Here is an 18,821-nt window from a genome sequence, read left to right on the forward strand (position 1 = left end):
GAACCAACAGGGACGCACTCCCCCTGTCTAGTTCCCGGCGTAGGTCATCCACTAGAGCGACCAAGGCAGTCTCAGTCCCATACCCGGGGCGGAAGCCAGATTGAAAAGGGTCCAGATAATCCGTATCATCCAAGACCCTCTGCAGCTGGGACGCCACCACACGCTCCATCACCTTGCCCAAATAGGGAAGGTTAGACTAAGGTCTGTAATTGTCTAGGTTGGAGGGATCAAGGGAGGGCTTTTTTAATAGTGGTCTTACCACCGCCTCCTTGAGGCACGATGGCATCTTGCCCTCCCTTAATGAAGCATTAATGATCACCTCCATCCATCTGCCTGTCCCCTCCCTGGCAGCTTTTATTAGCCAGGAAGGGCAAGGGTCAAGAGCGCACGAAGCCGCCCGCACACTGCCCAGGATCTTGTCCACATCCTCAGGCCGCACCAACTGAAAAGAATCCAACACAACGGGACCAGATGGTACCAAAGGCACGTCTGCCGGAACTGCCAAAACTCTGGAGTCCAGGTCAGCACAGATGCAAGCAACTTTATCTGCAAAGCGACAGGCAAACCAATCACAAAGAGCTGTAGATGACTCCTCCCCCATTGTCTGGGGGGATGTGTCGAGCAAAGTTTTCACCACACGAAACAGCTGTTTGTCTGCATTGAGCAGACACAATGGAGGCAGAGAAAAAGCATTTCATCACCGCCCCCACCGCCACGGCGTAGTCCCTAAAATGGGCTCTAGCCCATGTTCGGTTGGATTCGTGACGACTCTTCCTCCAGCATCGCTCCAGCCGTCGCCCGAGTTGCTTCATCACCCTAAGCTCCGAGGAAAACCAAGGAGCAGAACGGGCTCCACCAAGCCAGAGAGGGCGTTTAGGAGCAACCGTGTCAACAGCCCGGGCCATCTCTCCATTCCAGAGATCAATCAAGGCCTCAACAGGGTCACCAGCTCTGGACATTGGAAACTCCCCGAGGGCCGTCTGAAATCCAAGCGGATCCATAAGCCTCCAGGGCCCAACCATCTTAATCGGCCCACCACCCCTGCAGAGGGCAGACGGAGCAGTCAAACTAAACCCCACCAGGTGATGATCTGTCCATGACAAGGGAGTGGTCTCAAATTCCCCCACCTCCAGATCATTTATTTCCCGGTCGGCAAAAACCAGATCCAGAGTGTGTCCCGCCATGTGGGTAGGGCCCGATACCAATTGAGACAGGCCCATGGTTGCCATGGAGGCCATGAAATCCTGAGCTGCACACACTAGGGGGGCCTCAGCGTGGACATTGAAATCCCCCAAAACAATAAGCCTGGGGGAACCCAAGGCCACCTCCGAGACCACCCCCGCCAGCTCAGGTAGGGAGACTGAAGTGCAGCTGGGTGGTCGGTACACCAACAGAATCCTCAGCCTATCTCGGAGGCCCACCCTCAAGGACAAACACTCGAAATTCTGAGATTGCCTGACCGGGCACCTGGAAACGGGGAGAGTCTCTCAAAAGATGACTGCAACGCATCCTCCCCGACCCTCGAGGTGGGGCTGCTGCACGATCTGGAAACTTGGAGGACAAAGCTGAGAGAGACCAATCCCGCCCAGCGCATCCAACCAGGTCTCCGTCACACATACCAGGTCAGCATGCTCATCCACGATCAGATCATGGATGAGAGATGTTTTTGCGTTAACTGACCTGGCATTCAGCAGCAGCACCCTAATCCTCGAGGGAGTGTTCTCAGAGCTCCCTAGGGTCAGAGGGTTGGGAGAAGGGCCGGAAAAAGGAACAGGCCTCAATTGCCTGGACCGATTTCCCCTGTAACGGCCTGCCCAACTCCCACCGCCATACCTCCCTCTGCCCACTACCCGTGATATTGCCGCCCCCACTCCAGACCCACTTTTTTGCTCTCCCAGACACATCTCCCCAGAATAACCCACCACGGCTTAATAAAAACCAGAACCAGGCTTATGTAAACTCCTGCTAGCTTCAGATAATCCTGCTAGCTTCAGATAATTATCTTTCAGATAATTTTACCATAATATCAGCTGAAAAATACAAGTCAAGCTTGTTAACCTTTTAATATTTCAAAAACTATTTAGCAGTGGACGTAGCCAGACCAAAAAATGCTGGGAAACTACAAATTTCAGTATGCTGGGGCTCATGAAATACCCAAAGACTATGTGGAGGTGTACTTGGAAAACTAAACAGAAGTGCCTGTCTAATTCCCTACTATGCATTGTAGCATCTTTATTATATACGTTTTAAAAATAAATGGAGAATTTGACTTTTCCCAGATACTCTGAAAATAATTAAATGATATGGAGAGTAAACTGTATCACTGCTCGGAATATATTCTAGTATTTCAGAAAGATAGTATTTCAGAGAGAAAGAGAGCAAGAAACTCCCAGTGGGTCTTAATACTAAGGATTTCACACTGATTCAAAGACAAACTCACCATTAATAGCCATATGATTAAGACATCACATTTAACTCACTTATCACAAGAAGCAAAGTAAGAGCAAATGAATACAATCCTAACTCATAAGCTTCAGCTCAGTATTCACAAGCCCTGATTCTCTGTACATAGTGCCGAACTGAATATGTGTACAGTGACTTATATTATATTAAATTAAAAAAAAATTGTTTACCTGTAGCCCCTTTGGGGGGCTTCCTAAAGGCCATGGGGGGGAGTGTCTGCAAAGGTTCCCTCTCCCCCCACTGGCCTCTTAATTCACTGCTGCAGCCCGTCCTGGGCTGAGGGCATCGCAGGGACCATTTGAGCATGTGCGGTGGCCATTTAAATTTTTTTAAAAAAATTACCACTGAAAACAAAATGGCCACCGCTCATGCTCAATTGGCCTCTGCAAGGCCTGGCATGGCCATTTGAGCATGCACGGTGGCCATTTTGTTTTCGGCAGCCATTTTTTAAAAAAAATTGATTTAAAAAATGGTGCTCCCTTCAAGTGGCGCCCGGGGCACGTGCCCTGCCTGCCCCACCCTAGATACGCCCCTGTTTGTTGGTGGAGAAATCGCAATACGAAAAAGGAAGGTCTGAAGTCATAAAAATGCGTGCCCACACACAAAAAACCCTAAAAGATGTAACAAGTTATCTATGTTGGTCTACTGAAAATAAGAGTGCACATAAAGAAAAATCAATTCTCAGCGTTCCTTTCATTATGTGTTCCCTTTTCCGCAGATTTTATACAATTCTTCAACATATTTGAGTTAAAATCCTTGGGAGAAGAAAAGATACTTTTAATTAAGGCAAAAAATCCAAATGGAACTAGTATTAAGAACCAGGAAATATCATGTGCATCACTTTTCCATTCTAAATGAAGTGTAGTATGTAGTACTTTACCTAGTTGAATAGAAATGTATGGCTCTTAGCCCATTTGTTCAACCTAAAAGAGTAAATTTAACTTCCACCTCAAATGTCTCTTGATAAGAAGGAAGGAAGGTATAAACAGAGTAGATAAGTCTTTTGTTGCCTAGAAGTAGTGTGCTTCAAAATACTAAGCCTAAATGGTAACATGATGTTACCAATATAAAATGTCTTCCAGATAATCTTTTATAACAGATGTTGACTATGATTAAAACTTGAAATGTTGCCTATAATGAACCTGCTAGAAGAATCCTCTTCAATCTTGTATCGCTTTGACTTTTTTTTTAATAGTAGTCACTTTCCTGGAGCTGGACAGACTGACTGACTGATTCATTCATTCATTACATTCATATCTTGCTTTTTGGCTCCACAAGGCAGCTTACTATTAAAACTAATTGGTTGCAGGAAGCAAAGGAACACTGGGAAATCTGTGGCAGCTGTGGCTGCTAGTTGAGTTTGCTTGTCTCCCACCCTCTTCAAGAGACCTACTTAAGAACCTGGCTTGCCAAGGGCATGAGTTTAAGGGCTCTTGGCCAGTTGTATGGCCTGTGGTTAACAGCAACATTAGATCTGTGACTGCTTTATCTGTTTGCTTGGTAAAAGTAGGTTTTTGGTAGTTCAGGTAATGGCCCTTACTAGACAAGGTTATAGGGATCTGGGGATCTCCCCACCCCCCATTGGAAAGGGAATTGCCTTCGAGAAGGAAAAGACAAACTAAAATGTTGTTCTTTTCCCCTCTAAGGGGTGCATAGGAAGCAGACACTGAATCCTCTTCCAAGTCTGTTTTGAATCGGTCTTTGGACCATAGATTAGCAATACCTGAACCACAAAGGAACTATTGATTTGGCAATAGAAATTGCTCATGCAGAAAATGTATGTTGGTTGGATAATTGGAAGAATCAAAAAATTTTGGAGGAACAAATGGATAAAGATATCAGTCATTGTGCTCATTCTGACACCACTATTAACCATGAGGCCACTGGGGCTCAGGATATATTAGGCACTAAAGAGGGGAAAGGGCTTATAAAATAGAGTATGACTTAACAGACACAATTAAGACACTTTTTCAGTGTTGTGGACTTTTGATAACAACTCAGAGGCGTAACTATAGGGGGGCAGGGGGGGCACGTGCCCCGGGCGCCATCTTTTCAGGTCACATGGGGGGCGCCGCCATGACCAATTTTTTTAAAAAACAAAAAAAATTTAATACAATTTTCTCCTGCTCAGTGCAGCAGTGCTGCAGCAGTCAAGGGAGCGTGTCGGCGCCCCCTCCCCCATGAGCGGCCCCTTCCACGCCACCCATGCCCCCCACATTGCTTTGCTGGCGGCCAGTCAGTGGCCTGGCTTGGTGGCGGCGGGTGCCTTTCATGCTGCTCACTGTGCTGGCCCTTGGCTGAGGCTTGCTCGCTCCGTTGCTCGCTTAGTCTAGAACAGCCAGAAAGAGGCCCTCTAGTGGCTTGCCAGCCAGAGGGTCTCTAGTCAGTGATGCACGCATGCGCGACTCGGCCGGCGTGCCAAGTCGCGCTGTGCATGCGTGCGGTGCGTCCGTCCTCCTCTGTTTGCCTGCACGTGGTGGCGCGGTCGCCGTCGCGGAGGTGGCTGGGGCTGAGGCTGGTTGCTGGGGCTGCACTGCAGCAGTCGCAGGCAGGACGACGAGGACACACACGGACACCCGCACAGAAGAAAGGATTCGGCGGCGGGCGGGTGGAAGCAGCAGACCAAGTGTCAGGGTGAGAAACTGAATGAGTTGCAAAAACTACAGAAGCCACATGTGGGGGGGGAAAACATATTAAAGAAGGCTTTTATTTAGCTGCCCAACTATGGTTCTCAGGTGCCTAACAGGTATTAATGTTTGCATTATACGCTCCTCTCTCCGCCCCAAAAGAAAGAAAAACAATCATAAAGATTCTTTGGCACTCAATCTTAAATGCATGCATGTATATGGAACTGAGAGTCAATTCCCACAGCCTGGGTAGTACAGCAGTGTGAGTTGACTCAAGCAGTGTAACATAGCTGCCTGTGCATTGTTACAAGGTGTTTCAAGAGAGTTTTACCATGAGTTCTGCTTGCTGGCATGCTCGTTTTTGCACTGTGAAAGCTTGCCTTGTGATCTGAATTTACGCTGAAGTGCTCCTATAACACCTCCATCTCAGAAAAACCTGCAGTGTTAGCTTTAACAAGTGCCTGTGGTATCCTGCTAAAGACACAAAGTTTGGCAAGAAAAATGGGGGAGGGGGTTATATGCCAGGACCTTTGGAGATATTCTCTTGCTTGTGAGGTGTGTATCATCAATCATTGCATCATAATTCTGTTGTTTGAGATACAAGCCAACTCCACAGGGTTGTTGCTTGTGAGGAAAAACCTAAGTATAATGTGGTGTGTATCATCATTGCATCATAATTCTGTTGTTTGAGATTCAAGCCAACTTCACAGGGTTGTTGTGAGGAAAAAACACATGTGTGTCAGTCAGATGTATGCTGGGGGGGGCGGCGGCGGGGGAGGCGCGATGGCGGGGGGCGCAATTTCACTGCTTGCCCCGGGCGCCGTTTTCCCTAGTTACGCCTCTGTAACAACTGCAGAATTTTTTTAAGAAAGAAGGGCTTAGATGCAAACACTCTGTCACGACAGGACTGGATAATGAACAACTTAGCGATTCTAGTCCCATAGAGAAGGAGGTTCACATATGTCGGAAGTCTCTTAAGAAAAATATCAAGTCCAAAAAGATCAAAAATATTAAGAACATAAAGAAGGGCCAAAGACCTCAGCAGTCATATAAGAAAATGAATTTTCAGATGTTCGGTCTACTGGATGATAAACCAAAGGTAGTCAAAAAGCCACCACTGTAAACAGAAAAGGAAATACAGATAGAGGATGAGAAATCATTAATAGAAGGCCCTGTGAAGTCTCTAATTGAAAGTCCTATCAGTTCCTCCTCTTTTGATAAAAATGAATCTGTAGATATGTAGGACCCTTGGCTTTATGTACTTAAGCAAAAACAGCCCTTAGAAGCACCTGATCTTTTACCTAGTGCAGCAGATTCCAAACATAAGAAAAAATAGAATTTAGTTTTGATATGTCATAAAATAGTTTTTATAACTCACCCAAAGGCCCAGGCTACAACTTCAAGAAGCGTATGTAACATCTGAACAACTTCAGAAGCGTATGTAACATCTGATGTCTGTCTTAAAACCAATACTATTGCTGATATTGTGCATGTAAAATATTTGTGTTTTAATGATAAATATTTCTTTTTAAAATATGCAAACTGCTAGGAGGGTTTACCATAAAAAGTTTGATTATAGGACCATTGGTTTCCAGATTATTTGAAAATGTGGCCTCACCTGTACCATCGGTAAGGGGAAATCTAGAGCCAAGTCCTGATTCTAATTCCAGTTCCATATGTAAAGATTACAGTGTGTGTGATCTCATTGAGCTGAATAAGAGGCATTCTCCCCTAGTTTGTGATAACCCAGTAATATAAGGAGAATATGGAGTATATAGAATTTAATAATTTGAAGCAAAGATCACAGTTAGCAGTTGCAAAATGTAACCAAAGGTTTAAGAAAAAGTCGTTCTGAATAATTTCTTTAAATCATCTGTACAGGTGCAAGATGAAATAATGAAAAGGCTGACATTTTTGAGGAAAATTTTATTGTACTAATTGGTTAAAACATGTAAAGTTAAAAGTATTAACCCAAACACTTAAAAATAAAAAACCAACACAAGTGCATGGGTAGTATGTGAGGAGGTACAGATCCAGTTCAGTTACTCTTATGGGATCTTGTATAACACAGTATTTGTGACTTAAATAGCAGCTAGATGTTGAATGTTTAGTAAGAGGCAAGTGTGAAATATTTATCTCAACAAAATCCAGAAGACGCATGTGGAGCTAGAAGGCATGTAAATGTCGTTTATGTAAGTAGTAGCCAGATGCTTAGCAAATACAAGGGTATGAAATACAAGCTGATTGCACTGGGAACAGACTGCTTGCTTGTCATTACTCAGTATGGTTTGATTTGGCTTTAAAATGCTATGGATTTGTTTTAGCCCAGTGGTTGTGCCAACAACTAGTGGCTTTGTTTATTTGAAAGAGAGGACTGCTCTTGTTGAAACTGTAGTTATTAAAAGTGGTTTCAATATAATTTACAACTCTGATATTTGCCCAAGACCAAGGCAAATTCAAGAACTGTGTAGTGAACTCAAGAGAACAGGTTATTTTGGCTGAATGGGATACAGGGAGAAGCTTAATAGGCGCTCAAAGTCAAAATCAGTTGGGTTGGAAGCAGGATGTACCAGTCTAAAGAAAAGCACACTTGCCCACTGGTCAGGTGGCATTATTCTAGTTAAATAAATTTTATATCCATGTGTGATTGAACATTCATTCGGTAATGAATGCAGGAAACCACTAGCTTCATGGCATACAAGGAGTATGATTGGTGTTTGCTTTTTTAATCTGCTCTTGTGTCTTTACTAGAGGTCTGTTAACAAGTAATATTTTATCTGTCATAGAGGTAAATGTTAGAAGATGTTTTGCCAATCTGACTGCTGTTTAGGGCACTGGAGCAGGGCTAGAAAAAAGTGGCAACTCCAGGGTTCTCCATCTAGATGCTTCTGGCAATCTGGTATCCATACTGGCTACCATATCTAGTGATATGGGCCTTTTGTGTCTATTGGTGGTAAGAGCACTCCTTGCTGCCACACATCATGGTGGTGTGGGTGTGGAGTTGTGTGCCCAGCCTCATCAATGGGCATGGAGCTGCCATTTTGTTCTCCCAGCATGTGATGGTGGCCAGCCAGTGGGAGCAGGGGAGCAGTTGCATACGTGGCTGGCTCCCTTTGCTCAGGCTCAGTTGGGGCAAGGCGCCTGCCCATCCCATTTGGGGCAAGGTGCCTGCCCATCCCATTTCAGTGTGGGTTATCTGGTCTCCTTTTTGGAGCCAAGTAGGAATTTTTTGGGTCACATCCAATTGGCTTTGGGGGTGGCCTTTTTTTCACCTACTTTTAACTGATTCTCATAGGGTTTCATTGTTTAGTATGTTCAGTCACTTTGAAGGTTGGAGTAGGTTGTCTTGTACTGGTATTTGACTGGAGGACTGATTAAGGCATGTAGGAAGCCAATGAACAGTTCTTGCAGGTTTTGCGGCCCTTGGGCTGGGATCTGCCCCTTCTTGGAGACTGGCTTGGCCCACCACTCAGTGTTTTGAGGCCTGGGTGGGGTGGGGCAGGCTGGCCTCCCCTCAGGAGAATAAACCTCTTGGTGGTGAAGATGTGTGGACCTGGAGCCAGGCTGAATCAACACCCAATCCTTCTCCCTGCTGTGGGCAGTCCTTCTTATGAGGCTTACCCACATGGATGGTACCCGCACTCTATTTAGTATGTTCCTCACTGCAGGTTATTTGTAAATTGAATTAATAACGTGGCCCTAGTTCTTCCAAATTATACGTGTCCTGTCGTTATTGGGGACTGGGTGTGCAATAGCTGCTGTATAAAAGTCCACCACCGTTGAAAAGCTAGAATCTAGTCACTTCTTTTAAAAGAAAGTTGATTTCGCTATATTTATACACCATCACAAGTCCTCAGGGCATCACCAGTGGACACAAAATATATTGATGGGTTTTGTGAGCTAGAAATCTTGATTGTCAGTTTGAAGTGTCCATTGCAAAAAACACTTCATCAATTTACCATTTATATGCAGTAACTTGCACATGCTTTATTGAAACAATTTTCATTTATTGCACAATGCTTCACTTGCTAAATTGTGAATTGTTTTTTAAAAAGGGAGATTATGAAACTACAGCAGGATGGCATTCAGAATTGAACAAAAACTTGTATATAAGCCATTGTTTTATAAACTGAGGGGCAAATTTTAATTCTGTGAGAACAATATAATAACAAATATTTTGACCTTTTTCAGAGTAATCGAGTCACCCTGAAGATGGATGTATCTCATACAGAGCATTCTCATGTGATTGGCAAAGGAGGAAATAATATTAAAAAGGTGATGGAGGAAACAGGCTGCCACATCCATTTTCCAGATTCGAATAGAAATAACCAAGCAGAAAAAAGCAATCAAGTGAGTATTCTCCAAGATTGTATTTAGTCATGTCTGTCTAGTCTGGTCTGGTGTTGGTTTATGATTATTAAAACAATGTTGCTTAAATGGACTTTGCTGCACTTTGAGGAGGACATGTGGAGTGCAACTCTCTTGTCATCCTACTTTGGAATGAATAAATGTAAAACCCTTCTGCAGAGAAAATTGCCAGGTCAGGTAGAAAGTTACCCAAGTGCATTCCTTCTTGTGCTGGCTTTCCACAGTCAGAAGGTGTGTGGGCTTTTTTAATGTTCTACTTGTTGCTTTACCTGCATCAACTATGTTATAGTTTATAAATTTATGTAATACATACCTGCTTCAAAGTACACAAGAACATATCTGTGAAGTATTATGGAACATTAAAAATGTGGTCATCTTTTCGGAAAGCACAGTTGTGTTCTAGTATGTAAATAATTTTGGCCAATTACAGTCCTCATAACTTACTATCTTTTGAAGTGTGCATGTGTGTGTAGTACGGTTGAGCCAAAAGCTCTCAATTCAGAACGTTTAGCTCAAAATCTTGTGGGAGGTGAAAGGGGAGCTTTCACCATTGCCTCTTTTACAGCAGTAGTACTTTTGACTGGCCACGATTTTTTCCAAGAATGCTCCTCAGCAGAACACTACATGATGATGCAACATCATTCCGAAGGAAATTCCAGGAAAAAATAGTGGCCAGCATCTACAGGGAAGAACCTTGCTGCTCTGGGTGAGTTTAACACTCCTCCTCCCTCAACAAGTACTGGAGGAAGGAGTTCCAGGCCAGCACAACTGACTGGGTTTGGGGGTGTAGGGGGAAGGGAGAAAAATCCCTGATTCACATCTAGAATTTGCTAGTGTTTTGCTAGTGTTTTCCATTGTGCATGACTTTTGGTAATTCCTGCCACCATCACTGAATCCTTCGGCAGCCACCTGTGCCTCCTGAAGCTGTATCCTTGAGGTAAATCCTCAGGGTCATAGTTTTGGAAGGTACAGGCAGCTATAGAAGGAAGGAGGGATTGGCACAAGGTGAATCTAAATGTTGATTGCTGTTTCTACTTTCACTGCTTGCTAGATCTTGGTCAACCATTCTTTTCTCTTCAGGGGTTTATATTAAATTTACATTGCCTGGCAATAATCACTTTAGTAATTGCAGCTACATATAAGCTCCTACCTGCATTCTCTAGTGGCATAGTCTCAGTAGGGCTGTACTATATGTGCACCATACACCGGCTGTCAGTAATCAACTGTAAGGACTGTGTGCAGACCTGAAGCAACACATGACATATAAACTCAATCTTTTCTTCTTAATTGTCCTGACTCCTATGTATACACAAAGAAAATTGAACGAATTATCACAATAACATCCAATTTTCTCACTTGCCTGTATGATCAAAAGGTTCCAGGTTGCATGATCACTACAAATATAATGGCAGTCTGTTACAGAATATATTTTCCCATCATGTTCTAAAGTATTTAAAGGTATCTGTGGTCCTGTCTGTTTTGGCACATAAAAAAGTTTAAATTTTTTTTTATTTGAACACAGTATTTTTCTGTTTCAAGTCCTGGGTTATTTTTCAGTAAGGGTTTTAATGATTACCTTGCATTGTATACGGAATTTTAAAGTTAAACATTTATTTTAGAATGAGAGATCAGATCATCGGAATGTGTAATAATTTTTTTTAAGTGTCAAATGTACAAACATAATCTTATCCTTAAATCGGAATGGAACAGTCATGGTCTGAATGTAAATTTTGTATTTCAACTTCCACAGGTGTCTATTGCAGGACAGCCAGCTGGTGTTGAATCTGCCAGAGTCAGAATACGGGTAACTGAAGCTCAATATAATCTACAGACTAGCTGTGATGTTTCTCATATAATTCTAGGGACTTGGATGTGTACTGCTCATGCAAATAAAGATAGGGTTTCAGTCCCTCAAAATGTTCCCAGTAGGAAATGCTATCTGCACAGTGTTCCTCCACACCTGACCTGCCTATTCCAAAGAAATTAAAGCTAAGATATTACAAACAAACTGGTGGCTTAAAATTACCACTATAGCTGATCAGCTCTTTGCATAGAATCCGACAGCCCCCTCAGTCCAAGGTAGGTGGGTAGTACAAGCCATTGTAGATGGGAAGGAAACAAAACATGGCTTCATCATAACAAATCCTTTTGATATGGATATTGCAGGCATTTTTGTTAAAAACAAAAATTGGAAAAAAATAGTGGATTATATTCTAAAGATGTTAATCATGACTAAACACCACTGAAATAAGTGAGATAAGTTAATTCAGATTAATTTAAGTCCCATTAATGGGACTTGCCTCAGATACAAACCAGCTATCTTTAATTGTAATATAATGACATTGGACCAATTGTCAGCTTACCTAGTTTAATTGATTGGGTTTTTTAGATTTTAAAGAACTTAGTAGTGAGTGTGTTAAATGTTTACAAGTTAAGGACTATAAAACAAATCTAACCACATCAAAGCTGCAAAATTGGGGTGGGAGCAATACAACAGTGCAGCAGCATAATAAAACATCCTTAGAGCCATATGGGGAAAGTGCTGGGAAGGACTACACCTCCCAGAGCACCATGTGTGCCTTCCAAGATTACTTGGAATAGGCATAGCAGGTCTTCATTTCTCTTAAATGGCCCCCCGGCACTCAAAAGGTGCAGCACTGTGCAAACAGCATGGTGAGAAAATACTCTCATATTAAAGGTTGTGTGTGTTTGTTTTTGCCCAAGTGGCCCCTGCTTGAAAAATAACGCAGTAGAAGAAAAAAATTAACCACATACCAAAGGTCACTCTAAAGAGGTGCATCTTGTGTACAGTTGTGCCTACTTCACTGGAATCTTTATCTGCATGTCTGCTTACCCTTTTGCCCTTGGGTCCTGAACTAGAGCCGCTAGCCAAGACATCTTTATTTTTTTAGCTACAGTCAGGAAGATTCAAACCATTTTAAATTGCTTGAAGTGAAGCTTGTAACCTCAGTTTATTTATTGTTGTTGTTAAATTTATACCCCACCTTTCATTAAGAAAATCTCAAGGCAGCTCACAATAATTTTAAAAACAATGAGAGGGTGTGCATCATATGCAAGGTCTGATATCAGTGCTGTTTGTTGGCCGTTTGCTCTGTGTCAGCCGACTGAAGATAGGAGGGTGCAGTTGTAGACATGTTGTATGTTTTATTTAAAGCGTGTGTTTATGGTACCATTCTTCACATGTGAACTAATATTCTCTGGATAAATGTCCCGGAAGAGATGTGAACTGCTCTAAAGCATGGGTTTTTAGGCAGGACTCTTGCAATTATGATTTGAAATACCAGCCCTATGGTACTTGCTTCTGTCACATTTTGGAGTAACCTTTGCTTTGCCAAACAAAAGCAGAGCCTGAACATCTTGCTTCACTAAGTGTGACTTCCCATTTCTGGCAGTGATTGTATGACATGGTCACTGCCAAGTGTGGTGGTAGGCCACAAAAAATGGTTCTGTAGACCACTTGCCTTAGTATTCCAGATACTCAGGCTCATAACTGGCTGGTTATGATCTTATTTGTGTTGAACATTTGTTATGGTTTTCTTTTTATCATGTTCTAGGAGCTGCTCCCTTTGGTACTGATGTTTGAATTACCTATAGCTGGAATCCTTCAACCAATCCCTGATCCCAATTCTCCCACAATTCAGCATATATCACAGACATATAACATTTCAGTGTCCTTTAAACAACGTTCTCGGACATATGGTGCTACAGTCATCATCAGAGGATCTCAGAATAATGCTAGTGCTGTGAAGGTAATACCTTAGTTAAAATTGTGGTTATAATGGAAAAATTGTTGTGGTTATAATGAAAGGCATAGATGGATTAAGTATTCCTTTCATCTGCTTGGGCTTGTGCAGCTAATAATCAGTCCCAACCAGTCCTGAGAACTACTTGAGATGTTGCTGTGTTTCCAGCAGATGGGTTTTGCGAATGCTTTCAGAATGCAGGCTGTCTGTGAATAAGAGGAAAGAGTGAACTCTTTCAAAGATGTGTGTCATGCAAAACAGAAATTGCAATTTGAGTTGCTCTGCATGTCTCAGTGCTATATCACCCTAGCACAGATAAATTTTTCATGCACATGTTTCAATTAAAATGTGAGCTGTTTAACCCAGACTAAGTGGTAAAATAAATATACACTTGGGCAATGGAGTTGCAGCCATTCATTCTACCTCCAATGGAACTCTATTTGCATCTGCACTTTGATCAAAGCATGTGATAACTGTAGGCTCAGTAGGTAATGATCTGCACTCCAATTCCTGTTAAGTAAAGACTGTAAACTTTCAAGCAAAGACACATTAGATTGTTTATGTGTACACATCCATTACATATAAGGACCAACTTATATATGCAAAGCAGGCCTGGGGATGGACAACTGGCCATGATCCCATTGTCCCAACTTGTGTTGTGTTGTGTTCACTTGGTTCAGCATGTGAAGAGACTTTTTAGAGAAGCTTTTAAGAGCCTAACACTGGTGACTTCTTCATGGCTTTCTGTCAGGCAGATGCAGTTCTTGCCTGTTCAGTTCATTTGCGGCACTGTCAAAATTGCTTGTCTCTGAATTGCATGTATATATATTATTTTTTTTTAAAATGGATAGCCTTCCTTTCAAAGGGTTGGTGTGCATGGGCATTAGCTCCATATTATCCTCATAAAAACTTGCTTGGGTTGATTAGGTTGAGTGTGTGTGCTTGGCCCAAGATCAATTGGCATGGATTTGAATCTGGATTTTCCTGGTCAAAGCCCAGTACTCTAAGCACTAGAAAACGCTGTAGACACTAACATTTGTGCATCACTTTGCATTTACTCTGGATAAGTCTAATTTATTTTGGTAAGCAGAATATATGGTGAGTAACCGGATGAAAGCTTTTCTCAAACTTTTTTTTTTAATAGGAAGGAACTGCTATGCTTTTGGAGCACCTAGCTGGTAGCTTGGCTTCTGCGATCCCTGTAAGCACACAGCTGGATATAGCAGCTCAACATCATCTCTTTATGATGGGTCGAAATGGCAGCAACATCAAACATATCATGCAGAGAACCGGTGCTCAGATACATTTCCCTGATCCCAGTAATCCACAGAAGAAATCCACAGTCTACCTCCAGGGCACTATTGAGTCGGTCTGTCTTGCCAGACAGTATCTCATGGTAAATAAATTAAAACCAAAACTGTAGAAATGTACGAAAGAACAAAAAAGTGGAGATTCTCCTCTGGTATACAAGTGAATAATAGGGCTGTGAGTTTGTCACCAAGCATACACTCATCAGGCAGTGTACTGAGATAGTACACCTCTGTGCTGTTGTCACTCCAGATTGCAAGTGGGGACTTTCAATGACTGAATTGCTCCTTCATACAAAAGAAGTGCCTATATGTAAAAATCTAACAGTGCAGGTGGAAGGCTAAGCTTTAATTAGGGGTGGTCAAACTTGGCCCTTCAGCTGTTGAACTACAACTCCCATCATCCTCAGCCACAGTGGCCAGTAGTGAAGGGTGTGGGGGGATTCAACAATAATTCTGTAACAACTGTAATTCAACAATAGCTGGAAGGCCAAGTTTGCCAACCCGTGGGTTAGATCCTGACAGATTAGTAGCAATTAATGTAAACTCATTTTTAAAAAGATTAAAACTGAAATTTAAAAGTGAAATGTAATTAGCATTTAAATTTAATTGCTAAATAAAATTAAAAATCATATGAATCTAGGTATGGGTTTAGCACCTCAGTGACAACTAGGCTTGATTGATTTCCAAACATGTTTCTGATTTACACACTACATGTTTATATGTATGCTTAAAATATTTTCAGTGTAAAATGGACATGGCCCAGGCAAAGTTAAACACTTCTAAGCCCTGTTTCTTGTAATGGGAGAGTTAAGCACATACTTACCTTTAACATCAATGGGTCTTGAGACTTTGGCTTCATCGTGTCCATAGGGTGAAGAGGCTCATGGGTAAATCAGGTGTGATGAACTGAATTTACTTTAACTGGATTTTTATAAACTAACTGGATTTTTAAGCTAACTGAATTTTTATAAACCTGAAGCAAATTGGTGTGTTGGGTGGGGATAGAATTTGAATATGCAAATCCACATATCAGTGTGCTAAAGTTTGCGGAAATCAGTTTTGGTATGGACCTATCATGTTGGAGTATGATAGCAAAATTTGAGTTCCACCATGAATGCTGTGTTTCCGGCGGGGGGTGGTGGTTATGAAGCAGAACCATGAATGTCGACATTTTGAGGCTTGCAAATACAATACAGGGAACTTGTTCTAAAGTTGAATTCTTGAAATCTTAAAATAGCAACAGTGAGCTCTAGCTTGTGTCATGGAAACTTGTAGTTAATACATCCCTTTGATAACAACTAATGTGGCCATTCTTTCTTTCAATGCAGCAGGGGAGTACCCATGTAATAGGATGGTAAGACATGGTTCCATTTCTCTATAATATGCAATTACTAATATTAACCAATTGCTAGTATTCAGTGCGGAGAAAGAAAAGAATCCAGAACCATAGTCTTTAAGGATTCCAAAGACTAAAAGGTTTGGTATCACTTGTGAAATTGTCCTTGCACTTGATATGCTCATCATTGCTCATCTGTTCATCATTGCTTAGTATGTTTGAGAAACAATGATGAGCTGATCAAGTTCAATTTCACAAGTGGTACCAAACCTTTTAGTCTTTGGAGTATGCCACATGATTGTTAAGGTGGTAAAATTGTAAAGAGAACAATTTTAAAATCAGATATACCTCTTAGCCCACTTAGATTTTCATTCAAATTATAAATACAGGAAGTGCCAGAATCAGTTGAAGTGTCACTTCTGAAAATGGCCTAAACTTCAGCTTGCTTAGGGAGGCATTGTTCAATTTGTACTGAAACTATTGTGGATGTATATTTTGTATATGTGAACACAGTGAAATTCTTGGTGTTTTGGAGACGTTGAATTTGCTTTATGTATATTCACTTGCTTGTTAAGTTTCTAAAATATGATGGACAGGTTTTTACACAGTTGTGTCAGTGTTCAGAAATTGGCATGTTCTGTTATTTACATAAGGAATTTTCAAATATGTGTAGTAGCCAGGTTTGATAAATGATTTTTGCTTCTTCCCAATACCTAAATTGGCCTCTCTTAGCTGCCAGCCTTGGTTCCTTCAGTACTGGCTGCCTCTGCCTTTCTTGGTATCCACTATTAGCATGGTTGCACTGTTGGTATTGATAATTATTTGACTTCAGTAAACATCTGAGGGCATAACCACAAATGTTTTCAGAGGGACAGCAAACCCCCTTGCTGTTCGAGAGGATCATGCTTCCTTGAAGACAAATTCCTCCCCCACAATAGTTTCAGTATTAAGGAGGCAATCTTTTTCCTTCCCTCCTTCTCCAAAGCAAATTCAAAAGGATCTTTGGGCTGGGAGGTACACATCATAGATGCCCACATTCTCCCCCATCCCAGACATCGATTCACAGCTATGGGGTAGGTCCTTTTTGCAATGCAAGAATCCTTTTTGCAGGTAACTGAAGGACAGGAAGACCCAGAGTCATCCCCTCAGCTACTCCTTGTTTTAGCTGAGCACCTTCCATTCCCAAACCTTGCACCATTTTCTGTGTGCTCTGACAGCACAAGGGTAACATGCATGCACAACTCTCATCTGGATCCAGGTTTGGATAAAAGTGAGCAAGGGGAGGTTCTCCTGGCCATCCAGATATTGTTAATCAAGGGTTGGGGGTTTCTACCTTTTGGTGGTGGCAGATCCTTTCACACCCTGCCCTTCTAGATAAAATCAAAGCTAAACAGTCATGGTTAGTGCCTCCCATACTTTGCATAACACCCTCATGAAACTGCTGGGAGAGATCACCTGGAGGTTTGAGCTGGTGCCATTAGTATGCTGATAATGCATCACTCTACCTCCTTGTTTCAATTTTCTAATCCTGGCAAGGTAGTGAAAGGGACAAACTGGTGCCTGAAAACCATCCACAGTTGGATGTAGGTGAAAAAACTCCATCCAGAGATGGAAGCACTGTTGATCAGAGGGTTTCTCCTGTAATTAGGCAGGTGGTACAAGAGCTTGTCACTGGCAGCACCAAGACTGTGGAGCTTCCTCCAGGTGGAGATCTGCTGGGCTCCCTGACTGCCTGTCCTTAGATAACGATGAAAATCTTTTTATTCCAATCATCTTTTAATGTGTAGTCTGTTGTGCTTAAGCTTTCATTGATCAGTTCTAGTTTTATACTACTTTCTGTTTTACTTAGTGTCTTTTTATTTGTTCAGTTGTATTTTGTTAAATTTCTTGTGTTCATTTTAAGGCACATTGATTACTTGGTGTGGAAAAGAGGAATAAAATATTAATTCCATCTTGTATCACTGGTGCTGTACTTGTAATGCCCTCTTTTTGTTGCTCTGTTAAGCATTCTGTGCTTAGACTTTTGAATTCATTTGGAGCAACAGGGCTGACACTATGGATTTATGGGATCATTTGGGTTGGCTTCTAAATATGCTCCTTCCCTACAAAGCTGAACTAAGGAACTTTATGTAGGATTACATAGTTGAGTCACAGTTGCACCTGTTCATAAGCATATCTGTGTATGCCCCATTTTATTTCACAGTCAAAAGATACTGGGGCTCATCTAGAGAACATTTGCTAAGTACAATCAAGAAAAAATAAAACACCACCTCAGTGATGCCCACAGTGACAAAGGAGATAATGGACAGCAAGTGTCAGTCACTGATTTGCAGCATTTCTGCCCACTCACACCCTTGAAGTATATGAAATACAAGTTGGGAAACATTCCAGATTTCAGCATAGACACTGAGTTGATTTACTAAGATTTCCAGAAGGTGTTAATGTCTGTGATGCAGGACAGGCATTCCAAACTATGAACAAAACATGGGAGAGAAAGCAAGTGAAAAACCTGTTCACAAATTTCAGATTATAGATAACCATGCTGTGTACAAGGCACTGAGTTAGTGTAACTTGCCTAGTAGAAAAGTAACGTTTCATATTGAGTCTTCTATTTAATCTTTCAGGGTTGCCTTCCTCTTGTGCTGATGTTTGATATGAAGGAAGAAATTGATGTAGAACCACACTTTATAACTCAGCTAATGGAACAGCTGGACGTCTTCATTAGTATTAAACCAAAGCCAAAGCAACCAAGCAAGGTTGGAAGAAACCTTTTCCTTTTTGTGGGCAATTCAGGTCTTCATTCTATAGCCCAGAAATAAATGAAGCCAACTTTCTGATGATGAAATACTGTATATATTAGAGAATAAAGCTTGCTTTTTATTAAGATTTTTAATGATGGGTGTTCTGGTTTCAAATGAGCTGTGAAGCTAATTTATACTCTTTAGAGAAGAAT

At 41.8% G+C, this 18,821-nt stretch overlaps 1 protein-coding gene across 1 annotated transcript in view; it reads left to right on the forward strand.

Annotated features, from left to right (window-relative positions):
• BICC1 (BicC family RNA binding protein 1) overlaps window positions 1-18,821 on the forward strand; it is a 199,964-nt gene that overhangs the window by 146,501 nt on the left and 34,642 nt on the right. The window contains exons 5-9 of the mRNA XM_053311857.1: window positions 9,282-9,440; window positions 11,209-11,262; window positions 13,034-13,228; window positions 14,367-14,618; window positions 18,493-18,624. Coding sequence (XP_053167832.1) covers window positions 9,282-9,440; window positions 11,209-11,262; window positions 13,034-13,228; window positions 14,367-14,618; window positions 18,493-18,624 — 792 coding nt within the window. The remainder of the gene's footprint in view (window positions 1-9,281; window positions 9,441-11,208; window positions 11,263-13,033; window positions 13,229-14,366; window positions 14,619-18,492; window positions 18,625-18,821) is intronic.

The sequence above is a fragment of the Hemicordylus capensis genome, chromosome 3, assembly GCF_027244095.1.
Source record: "Hemicordylus capensis ecotype Gifberg chromosome 3, rHemCap1.1.pri, whole genome shotgun sequence".
Classification (NCBI taxonomy): Eukaryota; Metazoa; Chordata; class Lepidosauria; order Squamata; family Cordylidae; genus Hemicordylus; species Hemicordylus capensis.